This window comes from Giraffa tippelskirchi, chromosome 13 (assembly GCF_054371585.1).
Source record: "Giraffa tippelskirchi isolate mGirTip1 chromosome 13, T2T-mGirTip1v1.2.pri, whole genome shotgun sequence".
Taxonomy (NCBI): Eukaryota; Metazoa; Chordata; class Mammalia; order Artiodactyla; family Giraffidae; genus Giraffa; species Giraffa tippelskirchi.
Window position 1 is genome coordinate 104,657,133 of NC_137287.1, and position 23,860 is coordinate 104,680,992.

The 23,860-nt window shown below is 39.1% G+C and overlaps 1 protein-coding gene and 1 long non-coding RNA gene across 21 annotated transcripts in view; one reads left to right on the top strand and one right to left on the bottom strand.

Annotated features, from left to right (window-relative positions):
- Window positions 1-23,860, bottom strand: part of CDK5RAP1 (CDK5RAP1 mitochondrial tRNA methylthiotransferase) — a 123,263-nt gene that overhangs the window by 84,371 nt on the left and 15,032 nt on the right. For 6 of the 20 annotated variants that reach the window (XR_014073840.1, XR_014073841.1, XR_014073838.1 and 3 more), the window contains 3 exons: window positions 18,072-18,202; window positions 15,085-15,234; window positions 10,571-10,711 (listed from right to left, as the gene is read on the bottom strand). Coding sequence is in view for 11 of the 20 variants with exons in the window: in XM_081559699.1 (XP_081415825.1) it covers window positions 4,731-4,811; window positions 10,571-10,711; window positions 15,085-15,234; window positions 18,072-18,202 (503 nt within the window). In the remaining 9 variants the exon portion in view is untranslated. Of the gene's footprint in view, window positions 1-4,550; window positions 4,812-10,570; window positions 10,712-15,084; window positions 15,377-18,071; window positions 18,203-23,860 lie in introns of those variants that run through there. The other 14 variants (XM_081559699.1, XM_081559698.1, XM_081559700.1 and 11 more) reach the window with 7 other exon arrangements.
- Window positions 18,198-21,237, top strand: LOC145533097 (uncharacterized). The gene is made up of 2 exons (XR_014073845.1): window positions 18,198-18,446; window positions 20,209-21,237. It is a non-coding gene; the product is annotated as an uncharacterized LOC145533097 (long non-coding RNA).

The following is a 23,860-nucleotide window of genomic DNA, read 5'->3' on the forward strand; positions in this document are numbered from 1 at the left end:
AACTTAGTTAATTTTATGTTATGTGAATTCCACTTCCATTTAAAAAACAAAAAACAGGACTTCCTTGTGATCCAGTGGTTAAGACTTCACCTCCCAATGCAGAAGGTTAGGGTTTGATCCCTGGTCAGAGAGCTCAGCTCCCACGTGCCTCAAAGCCAAAAAACCAAAACATAAAACAGAAGCAATATTGTAACAAATTCAATAAAGACTTAAAAAAAAGGTACATATAAAAAAAATTTTAATAAATAAAAAAAGAAACCTTAAAAATCACATTAGCAATGAGTATATCCAGCACCCAAATGTTGATTTCTATACCATTCTTTATAAAAGGAACCTAATCAGTCCCCTTGGAGAAATGGCTAATTCTAGGACTAGAAACGAAATATAAAAGATGACCCAGAACAGCTCAGATGCAAGGAAGAAAGCACTCATACAAAGGCGGAAATGTGTCAAAGGGATAGAGGGCCAACAGAAAGAGCTTCCAGAGCTGAAACAATCTGGCCAATGAAATATGTAAAGGAGTACTGGATTATCAATCCCGAATATTCATTAGAAGGGGTGCTGAAGCTGAAGCTCTGATACTTTGGCCACCTGATGTGAAGAGCCAACTCACTGGAAAAGACCTTGATGCTAGGAAAGACTGAAGGCAAAAGGAGAAGGCGGAAGCAGAGGATGAGATGGTTAGAGAGCATCACCAACTCAACGGACATGAATCTGAGCAAACTCTGGGAGATAGTGGAGGACAGAGGAGCCTGACATGCTGCAGTCCGTGGGGTCGCAGAGTCAGACATGACTTAGTGACTAAACAACTGGATTATATAACCCATAGAATAAAATATCTAGCAGCCTATACTAATATAAATAAATGATTCAGTAAATATACAGGTGAGAACAGGCAAATCTCCTGTGCAGAAGAAGCCAAAATGATTTATACAGCTATTGCACCCTTGAGGTAGGGCATAACTTCCATTCACTAAGCTGCAGCTGCACATGGTGACTTTTCTCCAAAGAGCACAGTATGGAAAGGGGAAAAAAAGAGCAACTGTACAATGAAAGAATCTGACAAACACTACCTGAAGCCCAGTGATCAAGGTTAGTATAAACAGTGATAAATCATATTAATAGTATGTTCCCTTAGGATAGAATGAGAATGGTATTTTACCTTCGTGGTCTTCCTTCCCAAAACACATAATTCCAATCTAAACATGAGAAAAACATAACAAATCCCAACAGAGGGACACTGCAAAATATCTGACCAGTTCTCCTCAAAACTATCAATGACATCAAAATTACAAGTCTGAGTCAAGAGGAGCCTAAAGAGACATGATTGTAATGTGGCCTCCCAGATAGGATTCTGGAAAAATAAAAACAGATAAGGGAAAAATTGAAGCTATCTGAATAAAGTATGGCCTTCAGTAAATAATACATCACTACTGATTTATTAATTGTAACAAATGAACCATAATAAAATATTAGACTAGAGAAAACTGGGTACAGTGTATAGAGAAACTCTCTGCACCATTTTTGCAATAATTTTGTAAAATGATTTTAAAATTTAAAGTTTATTTAAAAACATAAAACAGAACATTAACAAAAACTAAGAAAAATAAAAGGGCACAAGAGTCAACCTGAAAGAGCTCCCAATACCCAAACTGGGATCAATTTGAGCAAAAACAAATAAATATCAGAGTATAAACCAAAATATAAACACCGATGAGTCCATTCTGACATAAATGATGGGATAAATACATAAATAGGGGGAAGAGGCATTTTTCCTGTAGAATTCCAAATAATACATGTAAATAACCCCCCGCTTTGGAGTTTGGGCTTAATTCCCACCATGTAGTAGGTGATAAAAGATTAACCTCAACAATGATGCTTATATCATGTACACTCTGGTATGATTTGATAATAAAGGTACTAATCATAAGAAAATAGCAGAAAAATCCAAACTGAGAATTTGTGACTAGTACTCTTCGGAAGCATCAGTCACGAAAAACAAGGGAAGACTGAGTAACTTTCACAAATCACAAGAGACTAAGGAGACATGACAACTAAATGCAATGTGGTATCTTCAATTGGATACTGGAATAGAAAGGTACATTCATTAGAGGAAAAGCTCGTGAAATCTGAATGAAGTTTTGCATTTAATGAATAGCCATGTGCCGATTATTAATTTCCTAGCTCTGACAAATGAACACTATGATGTGTGATGACTTAGGAGAATGCTCTATGAACTCACTTTGCAACTTCTCTGCAAGTCAAAAATATTTGAAAATTTAAAAAATTAAAAACCATCCAATGCCTCCACTGTATTTAAATAAAACCCATCAGGCCTCAAAGGTTCTGGACAATGCACCTAAAGCCAACCTTTCCCATCTCATCTCATATTAGACCAGTCTGTCCCTCCCTGACAATATTGCATCTACACTAAGCTCCCAGTTTTTTCCACCTCTCCCAACTCATCACCAAACTCTTTCTCTTGCCATGAGATCTGTGGCAGACTATATTCCAAAGATGGCACCAAGACCTGCCCTCCCACATACTCTTCAGGAACCCAGCCACTTCCCATTGAGGAAGAACCTAATTTTCCTTTATTTAAATCTGAGTGCAAATGTGAGTTCCTGAAAAACAACAGTAACTCCTCTTTCTTTACCCTGTATGATTCAGAAGTGAATTAAGTAAAATAAGAATTATAAATCTATGTTAAGGGGTACACAGTGCATTAAGATATATTTTAGAACAATAACAACAAACAGGGATGGAATGGTACCCTTCAATGTTTTTGAATCCTACTGAAACTAAATTAATTGGGCTATTAATAAATTAAGATATTATAATCCTCAAAGCAACCATTAAGGGCTTCCCAGGTGACACAGTGGTAAAGAATTCGCCTGCCAATGCAGGAGATGAAAGAGACACAGGTTCAATCCTTGGGTAAGGAAGATACTCTGGAGCAGGAAATGGCAACCCATTCCAGTATTCTTGCATGTAAAACTGCATGGACAGAGGAGCCTGGCGGGCTACAGTCCATGGGGTCGCAAAGAGTTGGACACGACTGAGTAACTAACACTTTCACTTCTCACTTTCACCTACTATACATTAGGCACCCTTCTTTTTTTAATGATTATTTATTTATTATTTATTTTGGCTGTACTGGGTCTTAGTTGTGGCACATGAGACTTAGTTATAGCATGTATGCAGGATCTAGTTCCCCAACCAGGGATCAAATCCAGGCCCTCTGCATTGTGACTGCAGAGTCTTACCCACTGGACCAGAGAAGTCCCAAATGCTGGCCTTTTCTGGTCCAGGAAAAAAGTAAAAGGCAGGAAACTGACCAGTTACAGACATCTGTTGTAGTGTTTGAATTATTTGCCACATGTATGATTTACTTTTTCATAAAAAGTAAAATAAAATTTCCAAAAGTCTTCCACGTTTTCTGAATAAAGAACTGAGGTGAAGAGCCATAACAAACATTTCTTGAGTAGAAGATGGATTTTTTTTTTAATATTTATTTATTTTTATTTGGCTGCGACAAGTCTTAGTTGCAGCATGTAGGATCTTCAACCTTCATTGTGGCATGTGAGATCTAGTTCCCTGACCAGGGATTGAACCTGGGCCCCCTGCATTGGGAGCTCGGAGTCTTAGCCACTGGACTACCAGGGAAGTCCCAGAAGATGGGTCTTGAGGACAGAAATTAACCCCCTCAAGCCATGCCAACAGGTACGGAAGAGGTTCCCAGCCTGGGATTCTCAAAGGTTGCCATGCAGGTCAGTGGGAAGGGGTAAAAAGGAGATCATAGCCAGACACACAATAAAAGCCTCGGCATATCCTAATATACACAGTGTGTTTTAGAAGCAAAATCTTTCAATGATCACTCTTCATCTGTTAAGATTTTACTGTGTTCCACAGACAGTGCTAAGTTCCTCCCAAGTACAATCTCACTGAACTCCAGATGAGATAAGCATTGTATTATTATCCCCATATCACATGAGAAAATCAAGGCACAGATGAATAATAAAATAATTACTCAAGTTCACACAACTCTGAAGCAATGGAGAAGGAACTTAGACCAAAGCCCTTCTGACTCCAAATATTCTATACCACCATCTTTTGGATTTTTTTACATGATCCCCACAGAATGACATAATCTTGGCAGATTAAGGAGCCAAGAATGACTCCTCAGAGCCTACTAGAAGCTAATGATGTTTTCTAACCTCCAAATGCTGTCATACCTGAAGCCAAAGAATAATCTGACAAGCTTAAAAAAAAAAAAAAAAGGGTCCATGAGGGAATTTCTCAGGTAAAATAAAGTGAGGAGATAGGTAGCTGAGTCAATGTTGTCAAACCAAAATGTTAGAAAGATCTAGAGCAGTTTTTCATAAGCAAATGGTTCTCTCCACCTTCCCTGCCCCTTTAGTCTCCAATTCCTAGGGTACATGAAAGAAAACCAGAGAAGTTTTACTGTCCACAACAGAACTGGGTTGGGAAACTAGGGAAAATCTCAGAGACACTAACCAAGGCAAAAATGAAGTAAAAGTAGATAAAAATGAACTGCTTTAGGTAAATTTAATGACTGTAAAAGCTGTTCACAAAGCAGCAAAGAAATGCATTTTCCATTTCATAGAAAGTTGCGTCACCACTTGAGGTTTGGCTCCAAAGCTTCCTCTTTCATTAGTGACCAGTCATATTTCTCGTCCTGCCAGAGAGGACTGATGCCACCACTCAGGTCAGCAATATGCTGTGGAATCCTTCAGAGTGGTCTTGCGGAGAACATGTCCTTTAAGTGTCTGAGAACTGGCTGAGGTGATCTGAAAGAAAATCAATCAGAAGAAGGCAAGGTAACTGACACTGAGCTACAGAGACTTAATGTGAATGGTCCAAAGGAGAGGCCGCCAAATGGAATCTAATGGGAGATGACAGGCCAGCATCTCGAGACTGCACGGTTCCTCTAAGCCCCCACAGACGTCTGATACAATACTAATGTATATAATTTAAGAAGTCCAAAATAGGTCAGTCTCAAACAGCCACTACTCTCTTTTCTCTTGGGAGATAGTCTTCCCCAGAAGCAACCCTAAGGTTCATGTACAAGCTGCCTTAACACAGACATGCATGCACATGGCAAGTCACTTCAGTCGTGTCTGACTCTGCGACCCTATGGACTGCCAGGGTCCTCTATCCATGGGATTCTTCAGGCAAGAATATCGGGAGTGGGTTGTCATATCCTCCTCCAGAGGATCTTCCAGACCCAGGGATCAAACCCGAGTCTCTTGCATCTCCTACATTGGCAAGTGGGTTCTTTACCACTAGTGCCACCTGAGAAGCCTATCACAGACACTGCCCTCCCAACCCCAGAGGCAGCTGTGATCCAGGCTGTACCAGTCAAACACCTTCCTAAGACATTTATTGTGTCAAGATGCATTACTACAAACAAAGCTAGTGTATGTGATGGAATTCCAGTTGAGCTATTTCAAATCTTAAAAGATGATGCTGTTAAAAAGTGCTGCACTCAATATGCCAGCAAATTTGGAAAACTCAGCAATGGCCACCGAACTGGAAAAGGTCAGTTTTCATTCCAATTTCAAAAATGTGCAATGCCAAAGAATGTTCAAACTACTGTACAATTGCACTCATTTCACATGCTAGCAAGGTAATGCTCAAAATCCTTCAAGCTAGGCTTCAGCAGTATATGAACAGTGAACTTCTAGATGTTCAAGCTGGATTTAGAAAAGGCAGAGGAACCAGAGATCAAATTGCCAACATCCGCTGGATCATTGAAAAAGCAAGGGAGCTCCAGAAAAACATCTATTTCTGCTTTACTGACTATGCCAAAGCCTTTATGACTGTGTGGATCACAATAAACTGTGGAAAATTCTGAAAGAGATGGGAATACCAGACTATCTGACCTACCTCTTGAGAAACCTGTATGCAGGTCAGGAAGCAACAGTTAGAACTGGACATGGAACAACAGACTGGTTCCAAATAGGAAAAGGAGTACGTCAAGGCTGTATATTGTCACCCTGCTTATTTAACTTATATGCAGAGTACATCATGAGAAACACTGGGCTGGATGAAGCACAAGCTGGAATCAAGATTGCCAGGAAAAATATCAATAACCTCAGGTATGCAGATGACACCACCTATATGGCAAAAAGTGAAGAACTAAAGAGCCTCTTGATGAAAGTGAAAGAGGAGAGGGAAAAAGTTGGCTTAACGCTCAACATTCAGAAAACAAAGATCATGGCTTCCGGTCCCATCACTTCATGACAAATAGATGGAGAAACAGTGGAAACAGTGGCAGACTTTATTTTGGGGGGCTCCAAAATCACTGCAGATGGTGACTGCAGCCATGAAATTAAAAGACACTTACTCCTTGGGAGAAAAGTTGTGACCAACCTAGACAGCATATTAAAAAGCAGAGATGTTACTTTGCCAACAAAGGTCCATCTAGTCAAGGATATGGTTTTTCCAGTAGTCATATATCGATGTGAGAGTTGGACTATAAAGAAAGCTGAGCACAGAAGAATTGATGCTTTTGAACTGTGGTGTTGGAGAAGACTCTTGAGAGTCTTGGACTTCAAGGAGATCCAACCACTCCATCCTAAAGGAAATCAGTCCTGAATACTCATTGGAAGGACTGATGTTGAAGCTGAAACTCCAATACTTTGGCCACCTGATGCGAAGAGCTGACTCATTGGAAAAGACCTTGATGCTGGCAAAGATTAAAGGTGGGAGGAGAAGGGGACGACAGAGGATGAGAAGGTTGGACGCCGTCACTGACTCAATGGACATGAGTTTGAGTAAACTCCGGGAGTTGGTGATGGACAGGGAGGCCTCACGTGCTGCAGTCCATGGGGTCACAAAGAGTCAGACACAACTGAGTGACTGAACTGAACTGATGAAGATAAAATGGGCTAATGTAAACAGTGACAAGAGCAAGGCAGAGGGAAGTTGCTTTCAGCACTAGTGAGCTTTTCTAGGAGGTGACGTTTAAGAGAACTTGGAAGGTTTAAAAGAAGGCAGCCAGGCAAAAATCAAGACCCCCCTAAGTGACACAGCATTTTCAAAGTCCCAACACTAGAACTAAGTCTGGGAGGCAAAAAAAGAGGCCACCAAGACTAGAGGAAAGAGAATAAAAAGAGGACAGAGGACATGAGGTTGGAAAAGTAGCTGGGAAAGACCATAAAAGGCCTTGGACACCCTGCTGGCTCCAATGAGAAACCACTGGAGGGCTTAAGCAAATGAGTAAGTGATCTGATTTAGAAAGATCAAACTGACTGCTATGGGGCAGGAAGACTAGAGCAAGAATGAAAGCAGGAATACGAAGCCTCTGAAATACTCAGGTACGGTTGGTGGGAGTGCAAAATGGTATAATCATTTTGGCACTTTCTATTATATATACCCAGTTTCCCAGCAATTTCAAACCATATACCCTATAGAAATGCACTATAACACATACACAGCAGCTCTATTCGTAATAGCTCCAAATTGGAAACAACCAAAATGGCCATCAAAAGTACAATATACAAATTGTGGTATATTCATATAATATGGATAAATACTATCATAGATGAACTGCACAATATCCATGTTATCAAAAATCTACACTGTATGATTCAATTTTATATCAAAAACAAGCAAAACTGAACTATGGTATTAAAAATTAGGATGGAGGGAAGAAGAGTATGGTAGGAACATGACGGGGGTTTTGGAAGTTCTGAAAATACTGTTTTTTGATTCAGGAGGCAGTCACACGGGTAGGGTCACTTTTAGTAAGTATACTTTTGAGCAATTTTCTACATTTATGATATGCTTCAATAAAATAATTCACTTTCAAAATACAGAAACACAAAGCTTGTGAAAAGGCTGCTCTAATCTAAGCTAACCAAGATGACGGCTTAGAAAAAGAAAGAGATCCAAGATACACTCCATAGGTAGAGCTGAAACAGATGAACTACTGAAGCAGAGTACAAGAAAATAAATATCTAGAATGATTCCTATATTTCTGGTTTTAGCACCTGAGTGGTGCTATTTGCTGAGATGGAAGAGACTTCAAAAGAAGAAAATTGCAGGAAAGCGGGAAGAATTCATTCTATTTTGGCCACATTAAGTTTAGGACGCAAGAGAGAAAGAAGAAAAATGCAAATGTGGAGAGGATGTGAAGGGATGGAAGCAAAAAGCACAAGCAGCAGTGTGACAGAAGATGCAGACACTTCCTACACAGCCCACGTGAGCAGACAGCAGGGACAGGCGGAGATGAGCGTGAGCGGGTGCAAGCAACGATGAGACAGTGAGATGTCACGCGACTGCATCTATTTTCTCTATACAAAATGAGACAAAGACATCAGCTGAGACCAGGATTTAAAGACATGAGTGAAGATTTAGGGAGAACGAAGAGTGGAAAAGCCAATTTATCGGGAAAATACTGTAAAATTAGCATTTCAGGGCCATGCTGAGAGTTCAGTTTGAATTTTATGGCATAAATGTGAACTGAGTGCACTTGGTTTCTGCGAAGAGACTGTTTCTTGTCCCCCAACAGTTCTCCTCTTCCTCCTCAGTAACAGAATTCCCAATTTTTAACTGGGCACATGGTCATTCAGAACGAAGACCATACTTCTCAACTTCTTTGCAGCCTTTATATGCAACTTCTGCAAAGTGTCTTGAAAGGAAGAGAGCATGCCCTTCACCTCTCTTCTTCCTGCTTCCTACAGCTAGGATATGGACATGGTTGCTGCAACAGCCATCCTGAATCATAAGATGACCTTGAGAATGGAAGCCACACAGAGAAGAGCAAAAGACAGAAGCAATCAAGACCCTTGGTGATCATGGAGCCATCACAATCACCAGTCCTGGACCTTCCATATATCTAGATTTTTATGAGAAAGAGAACTTCTGCTTATTTAAGCCAGTGTATTCTGAGTTTTCAGTCACCATCATAGGACCTAACCTATGTCATACAGATTAACTGGGTGCTCTTCCCCAACAATATTTAGCTGTTTTCACACAGATACAAAGTAAGCAGATAATCATTTTCACCAAGGTTGGAGTCTAGCCAAATAAGCACCACAGAAGAAAGGGTGACAAGAAAACGGAATTTATGAGGAAATGGTTCTAGTACAGCCCAGAGACTCTAAGTGGAGAAAGAAGACAACAGCAGATATGAGTGACAGAAACAGCCAACAGACCCCTGGTTCCACAGTTTCTCCTTTATTTTGCTCCTTCCACTAAATCTTACTTGTCAGGTTTATTATGTCACTTTGGAACAACAACAAAAGAGTCTCAAGTACCACCTTTCTGTCTTTCTTGACAAATGGGACTTTTCCATTTTATAGAAGAATATCATACTAACATTATAACCCAACCCACTAACCTCATCCCTTTTATCAAATAACCTGTATCTACAGTAGAAAGAGAATAGGAAGAGGTGTGAAAAAGCAACTGAAAATCAAAGAAGCAAAAATTCAGAAGACGAAGAAGAAAACAAGACAGTGTCAAAAAGAAAGAACAAGTGGAAAAGCCTATGAGAGACTGATTCCACATCAATCAGGTTGCTACCTGGTAGGAATTCCTCCCCTGAGGAAACCTCTAGGCAATGCTGAAAGTAAGACAATCCCCTGTCCAAAGAAGGCCAGAAAGGAATGAGATCACGAAGTCCCCAACCTGCAAAATCACTGTTTCTGTCAGATGGACAGAACAGAAAAGTTCTGAGCACTGTTAAAATTTCCAGGCCAATCTACAGAAGTTACACACCAAGGAAATGAGACTCCGTCTGCTGCACACCATGAACCATGGCTCCTATGATGATTCAAGCGGGAGGTGAAGTAACAAGGACGTAAGAGTAGAGGGTGAGGCACCAAGGAACAGGGCAGAGGATATAACTGTGAACGACATCAGTAGAAGAATCACCCTCTCACCACCTCTCTCTTTTGCAGATGCTTCAGAGATCAGTGCTGGAAAAGTACTTGTGCTCCTACCCACCTCATCAATACATGCCCTGCCAGCCTCTGGCACTGGAGCAAAGTGGACAGGAGGAAAAAAAGGGAAAGTGGCAGTGGCAGACCTGTGGTAGTATGAGACAGAAAAGAAGAGAGAAGAAACTCAGGAAGGGGGAATAGCTTCAGTGAAATGAGAAGAAAAAAGGAAAAATCCCATAGCCATTCAACTAGACCTACAGTCCAGGGAAGGGATGCAGGAAACTTATAAGTTAGGAACATCTGGGGCATCAGAGACCTCGAAGGGAATGCTTATCTCTGCCAGAGAGAACCTTCAACTCACATAAGAACTTACTCTTCCTGGCCTCTCTCCAGCAGAAAACTACTTGCTACTGTTATTCCAATCTCACTAAATTCCCAGAAATAATCCCTTCAGGGCAGGAGAGAAGAAAATAAAAACAGAAGGCCTAGTTAGGAATAGTCTAAAATTTAATTCAAGTGCCCTTGCATTGGTGGGGTTGAGAAGAGATTTTTATCTTACTAAAGAATTTCTCCAGGAAAAAACTTCATTCCCTCAAATTATCCAATCCAACTTCCATTTCACAGTGCAAGTCAAAAGCACAAAAAGAAGTCCTTACCTTCACCAGCACATAGTCCCCAGGCTGAGCTCGGACCCTGAGCCCAGAGTCAGTGACATCCTCCATCTCTACGTCAGGAAAGATCACCTTAAGGTTTCCATCATTTCGGCCACACAGGTCAGTAGCAGAACGTTTACTGGGCTGCAAAAGAACAGAGGAGAGGTTACGAATTTGTCAGTTATCAGTTCTTGGTCTGTCTCAGATCCCCAAGGGTCTAAGCCATAGAGCACTTTTTAACCAAGGGATCACCTAAGACTAAGCGCTTCACTGCTGCTTTACCAACAAGGTCAGTAAATGGCAAAGGACAGGAACTCAGTAATTAAGTTTTGCTGACAATATGTCAATATGATAAATGACTCGATCAATGAGTCTTTGATTACACAATTACCTTTCACAGGAATGAACCTCCAACAGACTTGATGCCAATGGCATACAGGTGATATATTCGGTAAAATGACTCTCACTTCACAGAGTCTCATAGCAATCACTCAGGAATGTTCTTGGGTTGTCTGGCTTAGGTTACGTGTCTCAGTGCATAGGAGACTGGAAGCCAGAGCCTCCATTATAACATGTAAACGACTGGGCCAGGAGAATAATAAAATCAGTATGCAGTACGCAGTTCTGGGTATTAACTCCCAGAACATACACAAGCCTTTCTCTTCCAGTCATGAGGAAGTGACAAGAACGAAATTCATCCTCAGGCCTTAAATAACCAGGAAATTGGACAAATATGAAAAACCTATTTTCTGATATTGGACAACAGACTGTGCAAAACTATGATCCCCAAGAGAAGGAAAATAAATGGAGAGAATCACCCCTGCATTCTACCAAAAGACATGTGCCAGACCAGAGAACACAAAGCTGGGAGGGAGACCTCAAGGCAGAACATGGTGGTTCTCTCTGAACTGAGGAAAAATGGATCAAAGTCCAGGGAACCTGCAATAGCTAGAAATTGTAGAGCAAGTTCTAGAGAAGAGGGGGTGAAAATCCATCAAGTCAGACAAACAATTGGTTAGCTGAGAACTGTTTAGCTCCCAGATCTCACACTGGGCTGGGAATCATTTGATCTAGCAACAAATAGTCCTCATTGATTCCTTGGGACAAGCAGCAACTCTAGAATCTACAGCCACACCTAGCACTAAGGCCAAACTTTTCCTAGAATAAAAAACTTTCCTAGCAAAGATTAAAAACAAGCCTTAAAAGGATCAAACAAAACCACAAGTAATGAAACTGCTTATTAAAACAAAGCCCAACACAAATCCCAGACATTCAAAAATAATGTCCAACAACACAATGTCCAACATCCAATCAAAAATCACCAGATATGCCAAGAAGCAGAAAAATGTGACTCATAATCAAGAGAAAAGTCAATGAAGCACACCTAGAAATGATGGCAATGATGGGATTATCACAAAGATATTAAACCAGCTATTACAATTAAGTTCAAATATTAAGTTTCAAAAGAAAACAAGAACACAGGAGAGAAATACTAGAAGATATTTTTTAAAAAATGTAACTTATTCAGATGAAATATACATCTGAATGTTTTAATTCAATATATAATAGCAAATGATATACTATCAAAGAATAACAAAACTGAAGACAGAATAATAGAAACTATTCAAAGTGAAGCACAGATATACAAAAAAAAAGACAAGAAAAAAAAACTGAACAGCCTCAGTGACCTATGACACAGTATCAAGTGGTTGGACATATGGGTGATGGGAGGAGAGAAGAAAGGGGAGGTGGTGGCAGAAAGCAGGAGGGGTACAGAAAAATATCTCAAGAGTAATAAATGAAAATTTTCCAAATCTGATGAAAAGTATAAACCCACAAATTATGTAGCCTCAATATATCCCAAATAAAACACAAACAAAGTCATGGCAAAACACATTAAATTTTTCTAAAAAGTGATAAAATGACAACACAACATGTGATACTGAACTGAAACTTTTTCTTATAAATGATAGTTCTTAGATAAGTGGAGAAACTTAAGTGGGGTCTAAGGACTGGATGGTAATAATCTAACAAGCTTAATTTTCTGACTCTGATGGTTGTACTATAGTTATTTAGAAGAAAGCTCCTGTTTGCACAAAATAAACACTTTAATGTTTGGGAAGTTGGGGGCATCAGAGCAACTTATTCTCAAATGCTTCAAAGAAAAAAGTTCTTTGTACTATACTGCTACTTTTCTGCAAGGTTTGTGATGGCTTTACAATAAATTTCGCATTCATGCTCCATGATTTGAACAAACCAACCATGAACATTCATAAGACAAAGAGGGAAACTGGAACATTGACTAGAGATTTGAAAATAATAAGAAACTACTGTTGGGACTTCCCTGGTGGTCCAGTAGCTAAGACTCTGCACTTCCAATGCAAGGGGTCCAGCTTCGATCCCTGGTCAGGGAACTAGATTCCATACGCTGCAACTAAGAGTTCACATGTCACAACAAAGATCAAAGATTTCCTTGTGCTGCAACTAAAAATCCCGCATGCCACAAAAAAAAAAGACCCTGCATGCCAAAACAAAGACTGAAGATCCCAACTGAGTCCCCACACAGCCATATTAATTAATTACATAAAATTAAATTTCATTTAGTTATTATAAATAAAATAAAGACAAAAAAACACAAAACTTGTTTTGGTTCAAATAATTACCATGTGCTCTCTGTGGGGCCAATGAAGTCATGGACAAAGATTAGTAACCTCTGAGTACTTATTCATTCAATCAAAAAGCAAGTACACTATTCTGTACCAGATCTTGTGTGAGGAGAGCTGGGGATACAGTAAGACCTTATTCCTACTGGACAAAATGAGGACTGCTAATAGACACGTTCATGTATGGAGATCTTCAGAATCATAGCTGATACCCTAAATAGCAAAGCACTTATCAAGGCAAACACTTTGGGGATATTTCACCAGCTCAGTATCATCAACCAACAGCAACTGCTGGACCAGACCACAGGAAGATTCCTAACCCAAACTGAGCGGATCAGACTTCCTCTCCTGAAAATTTTAACTGGAGCTGAAAAACACAACGTTGGTCTGTGAATAGCTGAAGCTGTATACCATGAACACAGAAACTATAGGGCTGCTGTACTCTGCCACACAGATGAGAATCAGGAAAAGCTGACCCCAGGAGTAGAGAAGAAAGTCTGAGCCTCAAGGGCTTCCCAGATTGGGTACAATCCCCTCCAGACACCTGGCAGTATTCTTATCCTTGGGCTCTACAACATACTCCTGAAGTCGTACACAAAGCAGAATTACTTTTGGCTTGAACAAATTTCCCACAGTTACTCATTACTGGAGAGTCCTAACAAACACAAATACCAAGCAATTGGTGATTCTGAAGCTGCCATATCCTAAGGCATGGAGCAGGACTCTCCTTTTTTACTCAGGACTTGTGAGGAGTCACAGAAAGGGTGCTGCCTCTCTCCTTCCCCTTCTCTTCAAGAGCTGAAACATGTAGCTTCACAGAAGGTCAGGTTCCCTAACACCCCTTATCCTAACTGTTTAATGCTTGAAATGATGGCTAGGTTTCCAAGCTTGACCTTGGAAGACTACAGAAGCCCAAACTTTCTGAAACACAGTATATTTCTAAGACAGTGTAATTTTTTAAAGGACTGAAAGCAGACAATAAAATTGGTACTCAAAATACACACATGATACTGCTTCCAGAAAGATGCAGCAGAAAAACTTTTCCCTAATCCTTCCACTAAATATAAAAATATCCTTCAGGGATGAAGAAGAAATCAACATTCTAAGATGAAGGAAAACAAAGAGAATCTACTACCAGAATGTCTGTCTAAAGGAAGTTCTCTAAGCAAAAAGGAAACAATAAAAGAAGGAACCTGGAACAACAGGAAGAAACAAAAAACCAATAATATGATAACTTGCTAAGAAAATCCCAAGGAACCTACCCAAAAAACTCCTAGAACTACTGAGTTCAGCAAGTCATGGGCCACAATATAAAAATCAATTATTGCTTTAAAAAAATCAATTATTTCTACATACTATCATTGAACGACTGATGTTGAAGCTGAAACTCCAATACTTTGGCCACCTCATGCGAAGAATTGACTCATTGGAAAAGACCCTAATGCTGGGAAGGATTGGGGGCAGGAAGAGAAGGGGACGACAAAAGATGAGATGGTTGGATGGCATCACCAACTCGATGGACATGGGTTTGGGTAAACTCCGGGAGTTGGTGATGGACAGGGAGGCCTGGCGTGCTGCGATTCATGGGGTCGCAAAGAGTCGGGACACGACTGAGCGACTGAACTGACTGAACTGAACAGTGAACACAAGGACACCCAAAATGAAAAATACAATAGCAATTACAATAGCTAAAATTAAAAAAAAGGTATAAATCTAACAAAACATGTACAGGACCTATATGCTGAAAACTTCAAAAACTGCTAAAATAAATCGAAGATCTAAATAAAGGGAGATACACTGTGCTCTAAAAAACAAAAAGACAAACAAAAAATATACATATACGCATAGCCTCACCCCCTCCACCAGCACCAGCTGGGTACAACCCACAAAGGATTTGTTGGCTTTTGTTGCTTCTTCTCGGAAGACAGTGATAAGTTCCTCCAAACGCCTTAATTTTACCTCTTCTGGAATATCATCCTTTAGCCTGTGATATGCCCGTGTCTTCTATTTGAAAAAAGAGAGATGAGGTCACCAAGGACTTGTAGAATCCATTTTTAAGGCAGACATGCTCATCCGATTTGCAATTTACAGACACATGTACAGGAACTCAAGCCACACCACAAGGGTTCTCTAGTTCAGAGACCTTCTAAGAGAAAAAGGTAACTGTACAACAGAATCACATTTTTACAAGGGTTAAACTCTAAATTTAGCACATGAAAATCATAGACTCAAAATCGTTCTTGATACTTTTATAGCACACTTATATTAAATAATTCATGTACCAGGTTTCTGAGCAGCAGTTTTATAAAGACACAAGATGCAAAGCAAGTAAATGTTTATCAGTAAGTACACTGTGAAATAAAGTATGGTTTATCTACACAATGAAATATTACACTGCTGTGAAAAAGAATGAGATAGCTCTGTATCTATAGATATGATTGCTCTCCAAAATTACTCTGAACAGAAATAAGCAAGGTACAGATCATCATGTATAGCAAGTTTGATATAGAAAGGATACATATAAATATACTTATAAATACATGAAATATCTCTGGAAGGTTACAGAATAAGTTACTTTTGGGGAAGGAACTGAAAAACCAGGCAATCTAGGAAGAAAAAAACAGCTACTTTGCACTGCACACTATTTTGATCTTTTGAATTCTATACCATGCACATGCATTACCTAGTTAAAAAATAAAATTTATCCTTGAAAAGCTTTTAAATCATCCAAAATCATAGTGTACATACATATTTATCTATAAACATATACATACACACGTTTATACATATCTTTATTAACACAAGCTCATAATAGAGCTGGAGAACCACGGAACTGAACAAAAGAGGAAAGTCTATAGACCAGAGTCTGGACGTTCAAACCAATCTGCCTAACTCTAATCCTCTAAGAGAACTACCAAATCCAGAGGGAAATGAAGAACAGGTAGAAAATTCTAAAACAGAATTCTTTTACAGGGCTTAAGCTATTCTGCCTTATTATTAACAACAATAATTTACCTCTCTTGTGCACTCAACTACTATACAGCCCTATTTTAAGTGCTTTATACATATTTAATTTAGCTAATATATTACTTCAAAATAATCTGGTAAGGTTGGTATTAATGTTATTCCCTTTCACAGATGAAGAAAGCAAAGACTTCTCCCAAGGTCACATACCTATTAAATGGGAGAGGCACAATTTGACTGCTTGTTCTTACCCACTACGCTACTTGATGAAGTCTCTATGACTTTCACTCTAATCTAGGAATTATTAAATTATTAAATAGATTCCTATATCAACATTCATAAGCAATGCCCGTAGGACATGCTTCCACCACACACTGAAAACTCATTTCCAACTCTAGAATTAAAGAGAAATTTCTCTTGTATATTTGTGACTTCCACAGAAATGAAGCAAATTGGAAGCCAACAGCTCCTCCGATGCTTTATCCCTGAAACAATTCTGAAAGAGACATCAATACACACATTGGCCCACTTACACTGTCTATAGAACACTAGGCAGTGGGCTTTAAAAGACATGAATTAGCTTGGTTGATGAGAGACAGCTAAGTAACATTCACGGCTCAATCATTCATCAGACAGCTTTTCCCTGGCCATGGAAGTCCCTCAGTCTCCAGCCCAAACACAAAGCAAGTGACCCTTGAGGTGACTGGAAAGATGATAAGTGACCCAAGCAATTCATTCCTGTTGTCAAGAAAACAACAGGCAACCAAGACTATTCCTCTCTGCAAGAAACAGCATTACTCGCCCTTTTCTTTCTCATCTCCTTCTGCTTTGTTTTCCTGGGAATTGTGTTATAGGAAAAACTCTAAAGCAGACATCAGTGGGTTCACTTGGCCTAGAAAAATGGAAATTAAAAATGGCTGAGGATGAGACTCCCCTGGTGGTCCAGTGGTTAAGGATCCTCCCTGCAATGCAGGGGACATGGGTTCAATCCCTGGTCAGAGAACCAAGATCCCACATGTCGCAGAACAACTAAGCCTGAGTGCCACAACTACTGAGCATGTGAGCCACAACTAGAGGGTTCATGTTCCACAACAAAGTTCCCATGTGCCGCAACCAAGACCTAACGCAACCAAATATATAAATACTAATAAATTTTTTTTTAATGGTTGAGGATGGCTGGGAGGGCAACACGGAGCTTCCATAAAACCAATCACATCTGTAGGCCAAAAAAGAAGTCCTGCATGTTAGTAAAGGATTTGCAGTTTCTTTTAAAGAGAACTGTGTCCCTCCTTGTACTTTCAAATTCTAAACAATAATCTTAAATATTCTATTAAAGGGTGGACTCAGTGATAAAGAATCTGCCTGCCAATACAAGAGACACAGGTTCAATCCCTGATCCAAAAGATCCCGCATGACACGAGACAACTAAGCCCATGGGTCACAACTACTGAGCCTGTGCTCTGGAACCCGGGAGCTGCAACTACTGAAGCCCAAACACTCTAAAGTCCATGCTATACAGTGAGAAGCCTGTGCACAGCAACGAGAGAGTAGACCCTGCTCACCACAACTACAGAAAAGCCCATGCAGCAACAAAGACCCAGCACAGCCAAAAATTAACTAACCATTTAATTTTTTAAAATATTCTAATAAAGAGGAATACTAGCACAAGCAGTTGTTTTTCATCTCAAATTGCTGAACTGCGTTAAGAGTAGATAGGTTTATTAGAAAAAAATAATGAATGGTAAGATCCCTGTGGTTTCTCAAGAAAAGCCTTGCTGTCACTTTCTTTTCTTCCAGCTGTTCACAATCAATCAGAAACTGGTCAGGAATGATGTCTCAGAAATGGAAGGAGCTCTTCCCCCCAGCCCAGGACTCACCTGTCTCATGCTATAGGCAAAGAGGAAGCCTATGTTGTACTGAACTTCCCGAAGCAAAGACACTGTCTGAAGGTGATCTTCCTCTGTCTCACCACAAAAGCCAGCAATGAAATCACTGCTGAGGCTCACACCTGTGACACACAACAAATGACAGCATGTCACTGCTGCTTACCTTCAAGAGAGGCCATGGCACTTGGAGATTTCAGAGGCGGGGCTAGTAACTGTACAGCCTCCCCAGCAGCTAGTTAACCCATGTGCAAGGGAAACAGAGCAATCAACGCAGAGCAAGGAGGGACATGACTGCTCACTGACGAGAGTCCCAAGCCAAAGCCTGGCTTCTCAGTCTACATTCCCCTCAGCTTCATACCAGAAAAGGTATTTTTCACTTCAAACACTGGACTGAGGGACAGTGACACAGTAGGACAGAAGTCCATATTTTCAAATCTGTCCTGCTTTTACTTTTTTTTAAATCTCTTATTTTATATTGGGGTATAGCTGATTTACAATGTTGTTAGTTTAAGGTGTACAGCAAAGTGATTCAGTTATACACATACATATATCTACACTTGTTCAGACTGTTTTCCAATATAGGTTATTATATTGAGATCACTGTGCTATATACAGTGGGTCCTTGTTCATGTCTGTTTTATACATAGTGTATGTATATGTTAATCCCAACTCCTAGTTTAACTCTCCCCACCACTTTCCCTCTTTGGTAAACATAAGCTTGTTTTCAAAGTCTGTGAGTCTGTTTCTGTTTCATGAGTTCATTTGTATCATCTTTTTAGATTCCACATATAAGTGATATCATATATTTGTCTTTGTCTGACTTACTTCACTTGAGTATGGTAATGTCTCAGACTATCCATGTTGCTGCAAATGGCATTATTTCATTCTTTTTATGGCTGAGTAATATTACGCAGTCTGTGTGCACATACATATATGTATATATTGCACATATATATGCATATGTGCATATATATATGCACACACACACACACACATATATACACCACATCTTCACCCATTCCTCTATCAAGGAATGAGACATTTAGGTTGCTTCCATGTCTTGACTATTGTAAATAGTGCTGCAATGAACACTGGGATGCACTTATCTTTTTGAATTATGTTTTTTTCCAGATATATGCCCATAAGTGGGATTGCTGGATCATATGATAGTTCTATACCTAGTTTTTTAAGGCATCTCCATACTGTTCTCCATAGTAGTTACACCAATTTCCATTCCCATCCACAGTCTGGGAAGTTTCCCTCTTTTCCACACTCTCTCCAACATTTATCGTTTGAAGAATTTTTGATGATGGCCATTCTGACTGGTTTAAGGTGATACCTCATTGTAGTTTCCCTCTGCATTTCTCTAATAATCAGTGATGTCTGAGCATCTTTTTATGTGCTTTCTGGCCATCTGTATGCCTTCTTTGGAGGAATGTCTATTTATGTGTTCTGCCCATTTTCTGACTAGGCTGTTTGTTTTTTGATACTGAGCTGCACAAGCTGTTTGTCCACTTTGGAGATTAATCCCCTCTTGGCCGCTTCATTTGCAAATATTTTCTTCCATCCTGTGGGTTGCCTTTTTGTTTTGTTTATGGTTTCCTTTGCTAATGCAAAGGCTTTTAAGTTTAACTAGGTCTCATTTGTTTATTTTTTATTTTATTTTCATTACTCTAGGAGGTAGATCCAAAAAGTAGTGCTGTGGGAATTCCCTGGCAGTCCAGTAGTTAGAACTTGGTGCTTCCACTGCCATAGCCCAGGTTCAACCCCTGACTGGGAAACTAAGATCCCGCAAGCCAAGCAGTATACAAAAAAAAAAAAAGATATTGCTGAGATTTATATCACAGAGTGTTCTGCCTATGTTTTCCTCTAAGAGTTTTATAGTATCTGGTCTTACATTTAGATCTTTAATCCATTTTTAGTTTATCTTTGTGTATGGTGTTAGAGAATGTTCTAATTTCATTCTTTTATATTAGGTTGGTGCAAAAGTAACTGCAGTTTTTTAATTTGCTGTTGACATGAACATATTCTACACAGAAGTGGATGTTATATATAATTCTAATGTGCATTTCTTGCTTTATGTTTTTTGGGCCAATGACTTATTACTTGCTATTTATATTTATTTTAGACTATGGAAATGATGTTAGACAAAAAAACAAATTCAAACAATTTTCTTATTTGAGTTCAAAATGGCTCATAAAGCAGCTGAGACAACTCACAACATCAACAATGCATTTGGCCCAGAAACTGCTAACAAATGTACAAAGGAGTGGTGGTTTATGAAGCTTTGCGGAGGAGATGAGAGCCTTGAAGATGAGGAGCATAGTGGCTAGCTATCAGAAGTTGACAACGACAACTGAGAGTAATCATCAAAGCTGATCCTCTTACAACTTCATGAAAAGTTGCCGAGGAACTCAACACTGACCAGTCTACAGTTATTCAGCATTTAAAGCAAACTGGAAAGGTAAAAAAGGTCGACAGGTGGGTGCTTCATGAGCTGACCTGAAAGTAAAAAACCATTGTTCTGAAGTGTTGTCTTCTCTTATTCTACACAACAATGACGAACCATTTCTTGATCAGATTGTGATGTGTGACAAAAAGTGGATCGTATACAACAAGAGATGACCAGCTCAGTGGCTGGATCAAAAGGAAGCTCCAAAGCACTTCCCAAAGCCAAACTTGCACCAAAAAAAAGTCATGGTCACTGTTTGGTGGTCTGCTGCCAGTCTGATTCACTACAGCTTTCTGAATCCCAGCAAAATCATTACATCTGAGAAGTATGCTCAGCAAATCGATGAGACGCACCAAAAACTGCAACGCCTACAGCTGGTATTGGTCAACAGAATGGGCCCGATTCTTCTCCACAAGAAAACCTAACTGCATGTGAGACAACTAACACTTCAAAAGTTGTGCTACAAAGTTTTGCCTAATCTGCCATATTCATGTGACCTCTCGCCAACCAACTACCACTTCTTCAAGCATCATGACAACTTTTTGCAGAGAAAACATTTCCAAAACCAACAGGAGGCAGAAAATGTTTTCCAAGAGTTCATTGAATCCTAAAGCATGGATTTTTATGCTATAGAACAAAGAAAACACCTTGTTGGCAAGAATGTATTGACTGTAGTGGTTCCTAATAAACATGTGTCTGAGCCTAGTTATGATTTAAAATTCACATTTATACTAACCTAACATATAGTTGTCCAGCATTCCCAGAACCATTTATTGAGGAAGTTGTCTTTTCTCCACTGTATATTCTTGCCTCCTTTGTCATACGTTAACTGACGAAAGGTGTGTGGGTCTATTCTGGAGTTTTCTGTTCTGTTCCACTGATCTATTATTTCTGTTTTTGTGCCAGTACCATACTGTTTTGATGACTGTAGCTTTGTAGTATGGTCTAAAGCCTGGGAGCCTGATTCCTCCAGCTCTGTTTCTCTTTCTCAGGATTGCTTTGGCTATTCGGGGTCTTTCTGTTTCCAGATAAATTTTAAAACTATTTGTTCTAGTTCTGTGAAAAATGTCATCAGTAATTTGATAGAGATTGCACTTTTGATAGGGATTGCACTGAATCTGTAGATCACCTTGGATAGCACAATTGTTTTGACAATACTATTCTTCCAATCTAAGAACATGGTATATCTTTCCAACTGTTGGTATCACTTCAATTTCTTTCATCAATGTTTTATGCTTTTCAGAGTACAGGTCTTTTGCCTCCTTACGTAGGTTTATTCCTAGGTATTTTCCTCTTTTCAATACAGTGGTAAATGAAATTGTTTCTTTAATTTCTCTTTCTGATCTTTCTGTTCTTAGTGTATACAAATGCAAGAGATTTCTGTATATTAATTCTGTATCCTGCAACTTCACCAAATTCACTGATAAGCTCTAGTAGTTTTCTGGTAGCATCTTTAGGATTTTTATATATAGTATCATGTCATCTGCAAACAGTGACAGTTTTACTTCTTCTTTTCCAATCTGCATTTCTTCTTTTTCCATCTCTGATTGCCATGGCTAGGACTTTCAAAACTATGTTGAATAAAAGTGTTTTGTTCCTGATCTTAGAGGAAATGCTTTCAGCTTTTCACTCTTGAGTATGATGTTAGTTCTGGGTTTGTCATATATGGCCTTTGTTATGTTGAGGTAGGTTCTCTCTATGCCCACTTTCTGGAGAGTTTTTATCATAATAGTTGTTTCAATTTTGTCAAAAGCTTTTTTTCACATCTATTGACATAATATGGTTTTTACTCTTCAATTTGTGTGGTGTTTCACACTGATTTGCAGATATTGAAAAATCCTTGCATCCCTGGGATAAATCCCCTTTGATCATGGTATATGATCCTTTCAATGTATTACTGGATTCAGTTTGCTCTTCTTTTATTGATGATTTCTGCATCTATGTTTGTCAGTGATATTGGCCTATAATTTTGGTGGTGTCTTTTCTGGTTTTGGTATCAGGGTGATGGTGGCCTCATAGAATGAGTCTGGGCACATTCCTTCCTCTGCAATTTTTGCACTAGTTTCAGAAGGATAGGTGTTAATTCTTCTCTTAAATGTGTGATAAAATTCATCTGTGAAGCCATCTGGTCCTGGACTTCAGTTGGAAGTGTTTTAATCTCAGTTCAATTTCACTACTTATGACTGGTCTGTTCATATTTTATTTCTCTCTGGTTCAGTCTTGGAAGATTTTACCTTTCTAAGAATGTGTCCATTTCTTCTAGGCTGTCCATTTTATTGATATACAGTTGCTTAAAGAAATCTCTTATGATCCTTTCTATCTCTGTGGTGTCAGCTGTAACTTCTTTTTCATCTCTTTTTTAATGAGCTCTTTCCCTTTTTTCCTTGATAAGTATGGTTAAAGGTTTATCAATTTTATCTTTTCAAAGAACCAGCTTTTAGTTTCATTGGTCCTTTCTATTGTTTTCTTTGTCTCTATTTCATTTATTTCTGCTCTGATCTTTATGATTTCTTTCCTTCTAACTTTGGGTTTTGTTTGTTCTTCTTTCTCTAGCTGCTTTTGGTATAAGGTTGAGTTATTTCATTGAGATTTTTCTTATTTCTTGAGGTAAGACTGTATTGCTACAAACTTCCCTCTTAGAATTGCTTTTGCTGCGTCCCACAGATTTTGGATCATCATGTTTTCATTTTCATTTGTCTCTAGGAATTTTCTGATTTTCTCTTTGATTTCTTTGGTGATCCACTAGTTGTTTAGTAACATATTGTTCAGCCTCCACATGTTTGGGTTTTTTACAATTTTTTTCTTGTAGCTGATTTCTAATTTCATAGAGTTGTGGCTGAAAAAGATGCTTGATATGATTTCAATTTTCTTAAATTTACTGAGGTTTGCTTTGTGGCCCAGCATGTGATCTATCATGCAGAATGTTTTGAGTACCTCATACAAACATACACTTTTGAAATTAAACACGACATTCCAACACACCACTTTAATTATCCCAATAATGCAATAAGGTGAGTACTATTAGTTCCACATTATAGAAGAGGAAATTGCAGCCCAGAGAACCTCCACACTATCCTGTCCCATTCAAATGGAAGTTTTGGTGAAGAACACATTACAGTAATTAGAAATTTGCAAATCAATGTAGACACTGTCAACAAATCTAAAAAACTACAGAGTAAAAGGATATCCAACAAAGACCTACTGTACAGCACATAGAACTCTGCTCAATGTTATCGGCAGCCTGGATGGGATGGGTTCGAGGGAGAACAGATATATATATACACATACGGCTGAATCCTTTGCTGTTCACCAGAAACTACCACAACAC